The sequence below is a fragment of the Bombus huntii genome, chromosome 9, assembly GCF_024542735.1.
Source record: "Bombus huntii isolate Logan2020A chromosome 9, iyBomHunt1.1, whole genome shotgun sequence".
Lineage (NCBI taxonomy): Eukaryota > Metazoa > Arthropoda > Insecta > Hymenoptera > Apidae > Bombus > Bombus huntii.
Genome location: NC_066246.1, coordinates 932146 through 942085, shown reverse-complemented (window position 1 = coordinate 942085; position 9940 = coordinate 932146). Strand labels below are relative to the sequence as shown.

Genomic DNA, 9940 nt, shown 5'->3' with positions numbered 1-9940 from the left:
GGCACTTTAACGTTCCGTCCTTCCACTTAAAAGTTTACAGATTTTTTCACGAAAGCAGAGACAAGATAGCGCTCTCGGTTCTATCCATCTTCCGCTAGGACGTAGCTTCGGAAAAACCTTCGTTAATTTATATCGGCTTGTGTCAAATAAATTTACGCAAAAATTGTACAAATTTCGCGTAAAATATCCGCGTAGAAAAGACACGACGCTTTATTTTTCAGAGTAGAAATCGCGCGATCCTTCGTTGGAAATTCTATTCGCTTGTAAATCACATCGCATCGCTGTAAAGGAACAATGGCGTTAATATCGCTCCCGCGTGTCCGACGTTGAGAATACGGCGATCTCGCGTCGTGACGTTGACCAGAGCACGTGGATCGCTCTTGTCTTAGCATTTGAGTATCGAACAACAAATAGAAGACGTCGGCCGGCTATCCAATTACTCGGTTGTTCGCTACCGATGCCAGCAACATTCGTGGTTATAAATAAGCGACGCGTAACGCGTCTCGCCTCAACCGGCGATTAACCCACCGAATTATTACCCGCGTAATTAGTAATTAACGGGTCGTCCTTCGACCCTCGTAAAATTCCAATTACTTCGAAGAATTAATCGCGGCAAAAATCGACGCCAACATCGATAAGATACGAACGAAAGATCGTGACGAATTTAACGGAGCGTCGAGTCGATCGATTCGTTGTAGGCTTGGAAAGAGCAGTTTCTAGGCTTAACGAGAGAAGGAAAAGGCGCGGAAAGAAGAGGGAAAGGAAAAGGCGCAGGAAGGAACGAGTGGCCAAGCCGCGTCGTCGAGGCGAAGTTTCTGGCAAACGTGGCTGCGTTTTCGGTTGCAACGCAGAAAATAAAAGGAGGGATGCGTCCGTCTAGACATCCAGATCCACGCAATTGTCTGGCCCACTCGTGAGAAAACTTCCTAGCCCGCCTAACTTCAAAAATGCGCTCTCCGGACTCTTGCGACACAATAGAGCGACTACACGTGACCCTCTCTCCTGACAAACGGTTGGCCTTTGCCTCCGTTTCCTCGATTTCTTAGCGTTTGCCAAACGACGCTTCGAATTAATTAACAGACTTGGATTCGATGGATAAGCGAGAATTCATTTGGACGATTGTTGCTAGACAAATAAATATTTCTCTGTACCTTGCGCTCGTTGAAATTTTTAATAGATAAAGATGATCGAGTACTACGAATATTAACTCACCAACTGATTTATAAACTGAGAAAATCCAATACAAAGTTTGAAAGATTTAATGTTACCGAATAAAATTGCTAGTTAAAAGAACTGAATATTTGTCGCTTTCTGAGCAGAGTTTTCTTCGTATTGTTATAAATTTGTCTTCTTTATACCAATCGAACATATCCAGAATGGTCAATTACATTTTTTTTTTTTTTTTTTTTTGAAAAATGGAGTTGGAACAGTTGAGAATTAGAGAAAGGACTGATCCGATACGCATCTATGCACTCGGATTGTTGCAATGAAAAGAGGGACAGTTTTTGTCGGTTTCCCGCGAGATAGACCACGAATATATCGCGATCATTCTCGTTTTTCGTTCCGATAGCTTCGATATCAAACGCAATTCTTGACAGGTGAACTACAAGACGGACGAAGAGGAAGAAACCTTCCGATAACTCTCATCGCCGAACGATCATGTCGCGATAATTATACGTAATTTTTCACGGTCGTTGGTGCAAGACGTATGGACGATAAAAACACTTCTTCCGGTGTGGAATCGACCTGTCGCACTTGTCTATCGGTGGTGTCGTCTCATTGCTGGTCACGTAAGGGAGGGATAAGGAAGAGAAAGAGCAGATCCTGGAAACACGGGCCCTCATGGGCGGCATCCGACCCCCCACGATCCATGAGGCTAGACGATACGGCAACGTGCGCTACGGGATTTTTCTATAAACCGTACACGGATAGTTGGCCATCGTGGAGGCCGCATGCGGCTATTTAGACGAGAGGCGACGGCACAAAGGACCCTTTTGTACGGGCCAACACGGCCAGCCCGTGTTGCAACTGGACACCACATTGCAGCGGAGAAGAGAGCTTCTCGATTGCAAAGCCTCGTTACGCGAGCACGATTCCGCGCGAGAAAGGAACCACTTGTCCTCTGGTGGCCGCGGAAATTCTTTCCCGTTTTCCGATACAGTCGCTAATTACACGCCAGACAAATTCTCGTCGATAAACACTGGAAGATCAAAGGCTGGAGACGACGAGTTCGAGGCATCGTATTTCATCGTTGATCTGTATCGTATATTTTACACAGTACGAAGACCATCGATGACATTTACCGCGTAAGAGACACGCAAAGTAAGAAGAATTCTCGCAATACGAAACAACGTGACATTATTAAATAGTAAAAGTAACTTAGAAGCTACGAAGAAAGAACGTCACTGAGCCTGCTATTTACTCGAATAGATGCGATCGTTCAATTTTCCATAGCGATCTTTCGATTCTACCATAAACGAACTACAAATGAACGCATTACGAATAACATTATGAATAACGACTCTATACTCTGCCGTCGATCCAACGTCGATTTCATCGGATCGAACAAGACTCAATTCATCCGAATCTGCACATACACGTTATAAGTACATACACCTAACCGATCAACTCGTATCGGATTTCGTTCACTTTCAATTCCCGTAAAGTTGCCCGTTGTTCGCCCAACTTCTTTTTCGCGTTTTAGCGATATATTCAAATATCGTACATTCAAACATATATCGAAATATCACGTGGACAGATCTGAGAGTGTTAGAAACCGACAGGGCAAACGAAGCGGGTGCATTTAAGGTGGTGGCGTCGAGTAGGCAAAGATCGGAGAGCGTAGTAGAAAAAAATGGCCGAGATTTTCCAGATCTTTCCGGGGGAAAAGTGCACGGTCTGTGGAGAATTGTTTAAAAATCGAGCGACTTTGGGGCGCGGTGGCTTCACACGACGCAAGCTCTCCAGACGCCGGCGCCGCTTTCCCACAATTAAGAAGGCGCCTCGGTATCTCTTGGCGCCTACCATGCATCACACGGCCACACATTCACGCACGCACGCACGCACGCGCCGCCTCCGTGTAATTCCGCGTACTTTCCACGCGTAGAATAATAAACAGCCGTCTCGGTTGCCAAGGGTTGTCGGTGGTTGCTATTCGTTCGCGAATTAACAACGAATTCCGGACCCTCTTAAACGAGACACCATTGATATTCAATAGCTCTTTCGCAAGAGTTGTAAGCGCACGGTGTTCGGCAACGAACGTTTCTCGATCGACGATTTTTTCCAGCAGTGTCAAATTGCGCGTTTACTTGACACGACGTTACCCGTTAGTTTTAAGCGTTAGATTCAACTACAATCGAACGTACTATAAACTCTTGTAATCTGAGTTACGGTACCACGCCAGAATAATTTATCTATAATTCTCAATGAGAATCGATTGAAAAATTCTTCGAAATAAAAAAAAAAAAAAGAAAATTGCTCGTTCGAATTTTTTAATGGCAAAGAACGGATCGTAGAGAATCTTGCGGTTTCTCGATGAGAGGAAAAATTCGAAACATAACGCGTAGAGTAATTAATTTCTCAGTCGGCGATTTTGTTGAAAACGAAGGTATTGCGAATATAAATTGTTAATTGGCAAAGCGTGGTCGGTGACTGTTTTTCGTTTGCGAATCAGCGACGAGTGCCGCAGCTCCGTAACGAGACAGCGTCCAAACGAAAGATCTACTTTTTGAAGAATTTTAAACGCAAACTTCTCGGAATTTTTGTCGAGAATACCGTCGATGATCCCTGGGATATTAGACGATAGGAACATAGAGTACGAATACGTTTTACGTCAAATCAAGCGCGAGAGGTTTGCAAGGAAAAAATATACAAGACTGGATGGTGTGCTGTTTCGAGAATTACACAAAGGACCAGGTAGGCCGATCGAGGCTTAAACAGGCTAATTTTTCGAATTCCAAATCTTTTTAATAAATAAATAAAATAAAAAAAAATCCATCGACAAGCGCGAGAGGTTTGCAAGGAAAAAATATACAAGACTGGATGGTGTGCTGTTTCGAGAATTACACAAAGGACCAGGTAGACCGATCGAGGCTTAAACAGGCTAATTTTTCGAATTCCAAATCTTTAGGACCTAAAGCGTCAAGGGTTCGGTGTGTTCTGAAAGACGCATCTGGTGTATGTTACTTTCGACTCGTCGATGTCGCGGACTCGGGGATGAACCACGAGGATCTCGTCCTGCCGTCGCATCGGCCAAGAAAAATGAATTGTTTTGTTTTCATTTCCAAGCCAGTTCCAAACCCGTTCCAAGCTCGTTCCAAGCCCACCAGCGATCCCGTCACGAAATCGATACCCCGCGATCGCTATAACTTGTCACGTCTCTGACACCCCTGATGAGTTTCGTTCCTTTAAAAATTTAACAGATATCGTAGCTGCAAAAGAAGAAGAAGAAGAAACAAGAAGAAGAAGAAGAAGAAGAAGAAGAAGAAGAAGAAGAAGGAGGAGGAGAAGCAGAAAAATACAAGCAGAAACTTTCGAGGATGGATAAAAATTTGTGATTCGATCCAAACGTCTTTCAAACGCGCGATTAATTACCAATAAATTTCTGATTTATGCGGCACTTTTGGTCGATCGATTCGAGTGGCGGGGTAGGGGGACCACTGGCGAGACGGTGGAAGGCGGTAATCACGCGAATCGAGATTTAATCGCCAGTTTTAGAAGCCTCGTTCACGGTATGTCTGGATTGGTTCGATTGTTGGAGCATAGGCGGGCCTTCGGTCTTCTCCTCCGCCCCAACGTTAGTCGCCGCGTTATGGCTGACCCACGGCAAAAACCGATTTGCCATCTCCTTGATCGACCCCGCACTTCCGATCCTCGTAATTATCATGCGACGCGAGGATGAGTCGAATTTTTTTCACTTAACCGAGCTCCGACCGATTCCGTGCTCCGATACTTTGCGTACAGACGGGGAAAACACGCTGCATGGAATTCGATGTTACCGCTCGTCATCGACGGTCGATAGCTTGTCGTACAAGATGTTTTTGTATAAACGTTCGCTAACAACACGAGCTCGGTAACCGTACTTAACCCCGAAACTGTATTTAGGAAGTCATAGACACCCGGCTCCCAATGACATTCGAGAGTCTCGTAAAAAGGGACATAAAAAATGAAACGACCAACCACCGAAGCTCGCTCCTAAAGTCTCTCTTCCATGGAAACATTGCCTAAACAAGTAGGAAAAAGGGCTGGAAATATCAGAGACTACCGTGTACGATCGATTAAAAGCACACCGAAACTCGCTAAAGTAAAGCGAGATGAACGGCAGGAGAGCGATTAACTCGACTTCATCCCCGAATTACGCAGTTATGAAAAAAATAAAAAAAAAAAAAAAAACAAGGAGGAAGGAATCCCGCTCGAATAGTTTCCCTTTCGTCGACTATCGCAAACTGGCTGCGAATTATTCATCGACCCGAAGACAAATTAAAATCTCCAATCGGAGGACGCGACCACCCCGTAGAACTGGTGTTTGCGCTGCTCTACGAGGCTCACAGACGTGGTGGGAGTGTGCTGGTAAAAATCAGCCGCGCTCACACGCACACCCACCTCCTGTTCCTGTGTGTGGACCACGGAGGAGAGACCAACACTTGACTCCCTCTGTCAGAGCAAGTCACATTGTGCGTCTGCCCTCCGGCCTGACCGTTCAACCGTGGCCATCATCCCCCGAGAAGGCGATCCGCGGGCGTTCAAGGTGGTGCTCGCGCGTGTCCACGGTTCCAACGAGTCGTCCGAAATCTCGACAGTTTCGTTTGACAGCCCTTGCCGATAACCGTATCCTTTCGCGACGTTTCAAACGCGCGATTAACCCCGCACGACAGACGAGAAAGTTGGCTCGAGTTGTCATCGGAGATTACCGTTAGTTGAAGTGGACGACGGTTGAAGAGTCGGTGGTTGGAAGCTGGGGAATTATCGTTGTTCGAGCACGTCGTCCGAATGTCGTAAAACGTTTTTTAGCGAGTTTCATGGCTGAATACCGGGCTTCTTCTAAACGAAGATCGCGCGAGTTGTTCGAGTGGCACTGTTCTTTTCGAGGACAACGATGAAATCGTAGAATTTGTCGTCGACGAGCAACGACGAAACAGGATTTTCGTACGGATCGTGCGTGTGTTTGAAAAGTGAGTCTTCGCGCGATAAAAGCATCGGAAAGTGAAGTTCGTCGTTCGAGTATCTGCAAGAGTCGTCGACATTGCTCGAGAATGCGTTAGAATGTTGCCTTCCTCGGTCTCCGGAACCCCGTTCAGCGTCCGCGACATTCTCAGCGAGGATCAACAGCTTGGAATCATGGATTGTTACCCGTCTGTCCACCATCAACATCAGCTTCAACAACAACACGTGCCTCAGGAATATTACGGTTATAATATCGTGCCGGACAACAACTGGGACGTGGAGAAGTTCAAGGAACAATCGATGCCGACTTATCCTCACTATCCTGACTTGGGTCACGTTCATCAGTTGAATCAGATCGCTGCTCCGTACCAGGATCCACCGGTTACAGAGGACGGTGCGTAAGATCGGTGTATATCGTGGCCGATGCTTTGTCTTTGCTTCGCGATGCTCCGACGCTTTATCATCCGTTCGATCCATTTTCTAGCCATACAGTATCGGCAATGTTTTACAGGTAACGTGGTTACATCGAGCAAGACGGAGCTGCGAAAGAGTCAGTCCGGCAAGAGGACAAAGAGGAAGCCGAGGGTGCTATTTTCCCAAGTAAGTTTCCCTATCGTAAGAAACGACAGTAACGATCACGGACACAATTTTTAACGATAATTTTAACATAACGATTTAAGCATAATTTTGTCGATGTAACACTTCGAGTAATTCAATTTAGAAAACAAGACTGTTTTCGTTGAAACATCCCCCTGCTAGACGCAGTTTCGTTCGTGCTCGCAGCCCTATTCGAATTCTGTTTAACCTCCACTGAAAACTACCACCGATTTCTTACAGAACCAAGTGTACGAGCTGGAACAGCGATTCAAGCAGCAACGATACCTAAGCGCCCCAGAAAGGGAACTACTGGCTCAGACTCTGAAACTCACTAGCACCCAGGTGAAGATCTGGTTCCAGAACCGACGGTACAAGAACAAACGCGCGAGGTTAGAGGACGCGGAGAAACTTCAAGCTCAGAACGCGAAGAACCAGTCTCTGAAGAAGATTCACGTGCCGGTATTGATCAGAGATGGTAAACCGAACATCCAGGAATCCTACAATCCTTCGTACTGGTCCAACATCAGGCCGGAGCTCGGCGTTTCGATGCAACCGGACTTTCGAATGAACGAAATTCGACCGAGCCCCGAATTCAGATCGACGAACGACATGAGGATGGACACGAATATCAGTCCCGAGTTTAAGACAGAAATCGGCGCCGATGTCGCCGGAAAATCGAGTTTGAACGGAGAGATACAAACCACCAGACAACACGTTCTCGTTACCACGGATTTCCGAAATAATTTGTCGGCGGATCCTCGAGCTACCGTGCACGATTGTCACAGGCAAATGAAAGGGAACGCGAGTGCCAACGAAGCGGCGCCATTTCCAGATTTGAAGAATATTTCCACGGAGAGTAAGATCATGGTGAGCGACGGAAGACCGATGATGGACGTCTCCAGCAGCGATTACGGATTCTCCAATTATTTGGGTCCGGCTAACTACCAGATGCAGTACGTCAATTACATGGAACAGGTGCCTATGGACCAGAATCTACAACGATTGTGGTAGGAGAAGATTTCGAGATTTCAATGTTCTACGCTGCGTTCTCTCTGTTACGTATCGACCGTGTCGTCGAATCTTTGATCGAGCTAATATACAGTAAGTTTAGGTTCGTAGAAAAATCGAAGCAATTTTTCGAAAGGACACGGTTGAGCACGCGCAGAGATGGGAAAAGCTGTATTCCACGAAATTAGAAGATTTTGCGGTTCGAACGAGAGTGTTTTACGATTAGGGTTCCGCTATCGATTCGAGTGCGTCGCAGCCAAAGCTTAGATATTAGGAAATCGTTCGATATCGTAAGAGAATCGAGATATTTCGAGTATTATTTTTGTAACCAATGGTTTCGGCCTTCCGTCGCTTATATCGCTGATCTTTCAGACTTCCGAGTGTAAGTTATGTTCGTTAAGGTCGAGTTTCTGATACTTCGGTAGTCGAAAAGCGAGGTAAATAGAAAAATAAAAAACAGAAAGTCTGACGATTTATCCGCGAGTCTCGAACGTTTTTTGCGAGAATGACGGTTGACAAAAAATAGAGAATCGCGTGACAACGTTACCAAACAGGTAGCCGAAGGGTAATCGCGGCTGATGCATCTTTTAATCACCGCGATTGCCATAGCTTTAAGTTCGACATAGTTAGACTGTAAGGCCTACAGGCAGCTGTATTTCATTTTCTTCTTGTTTTTCCCCCCTGGTTCCCTTGTAGTTAGGTAAGATACCACTCTCCCCTTCGAAATAGTAACGCGCCGCTCAAGAAGCCCGAACGGAAATTGCTTCAAGTGGCTTTTGCGGAAACATCAGTTACTTCGTATTCCGCAGACCTCGCCTTTCTCGTAATTCTATTTCTCTTTTCTTTTTTCTTCTTGTCTTTCTCCTCTCGGTAATTCGGTTCTTTAATTCGTCGAATACATTTACAACCGGAGAAATCGCGACAAATTTACTTCGATTATCGCGCAACGATCGTTTCTTTCGGTGGAAAATCTGCGATACTACGCCGCACCTTTGTACCAACGTTCACGATTGATTACGGGAACAAGGATACGAGAAAATAAATAAAACGAAAGAAACGACTAAATCCTGGAATCGTTTTACTTCACCTTAGCCACCGTTCCCAAAGTAAACCACTCCCTTTCTAAAAATATCGAAAACATCGAAAGCGTTCCTCTTGCCCTATTGAAAAATTCCGACATCGCGAGATCGATCGATCCTCGCAGAAGTTGTGCCAAATTTCAACACGAATCTTTCTACGCGCGCGGTTACAGCGTTTCGCCGCGAGAAACATCGTCTAGGTCGATAAAACAAAAATATGGCGAAATGGCATTTATAAATAGGTGAGTTCTGACAGCTTGAGCGAAGCCATGGGTTAGCTTTTAGGTTATCGCGCGAGCACGACGGGTCATCTGGCAGTCAAGTGCCTTCACATAGACGATTCATCGTCGGCGTAATCGTTGTTCATGGTGCTACCGCCGCCATAAAGGACCATGGGAACAAGCTGATAAAAATGTCGCTGCCGATGTTGCAACGGGATCGCGTGGCGTTTCCCATATACGGTCTTTCCACCTTCCACGACTAGCCCGAGACCACCCTTCCGAAACGGAGAGTCGGCTCCGCCCCTGGCCGCACCTGCAAAGCACCTGCCCGCACTTGTTCCTCGAGATCGACTTCCTTTCGGTGGACGTGTTCCAGATACGCTTCGTCAGGCCTCCGCCTACGCGTTAATTTTCATTCGATAACCGACAAATCATACGACGAATAACATTGGGATATTTGCGAGAAAGGTATTCGTTATCGCTCGTAATATTCAACGCGGTGGGTTTGATCCGTATAATACTTGGAAACGATTAAATATCCGCGAAAATACGAGAGATTCTAGAGAACGTTGTAAACGAAAGTTGGACGAAATAGTCAGAACAGAATGTTCGGATGGGCAGAGCTTGAAAATTCTTGGCAAGATCGAGCTCCGAAATGTCTTTCGTTGCGCGTTGCATATTTTGTCGCGGCTCTCGTATTCTTCGTACAAGACATCTTTCGGACACTCGTCTACTTTTAAAATTACGACGACTGCCTTCCACGTACACGCCTATCTGTCTGTCTATATCAATCGGAAACTGCGTCGCGGTGGCGTTTGATTCAATTAATAAAAAATAAAAATATAGCAGAATCGAGCAATTTGCGAACCAAAT

The 9940-nt window shown here is 45.8% G+C and overlaps 1 protein-coding gene across 1 annotated transcript; it reads left to right on the top strand.

The window, feature by feature from the left end:
* Positions 1 to 4877: 4877 nt before the first annotated feature.
* On the top strand, positions 4878 to 8822 carry LOC126869121 (homeobox protein Nkx-2.5-like). Its single transcript, XM_050625261.1, has 3 exons — positions 4878 to 6556; positions 6674 to 6762; positions 7000 to 8822. Exons 1-3 carry the CDS (start codon positions 6262 to 6264, stop codon positions 7768 to 7770), a joined length of 1155 nt encoding a protein of 384 aa, XP_050481218.1. The 5' UTR covers positions 4878 to 6261; the 3' UTR covers positions 7771 to 8822.
* Positions 8823 to 9940: the final 1118 nt, after the last annotated feature.

Bases quoted from the DNA above. Each gene is read 5' to 3' on its own strand.
- LOC126869121 (XM_050625261.1), top strand. From the start codon at position 6,262: ATGTTGCCTTCCTCGGTCTCCGGAACCCCGTTCAGCGTCCGCGACATT. The intron at 6,557-6,673 runs GTGCGTAAGATC...AATGTTTTACAG, and splicing joins TCCACCGGTTACAGAGGACG to GTAACGTGGTTACATCGAGC. The intron at 6,763-6,999 runs GTAAGTTTCCCT...GATTTCTTACAG, and splicing joins CGAGGGTGCTATTTTCCCAA to AACCAAGTGTACGAGCTGGA.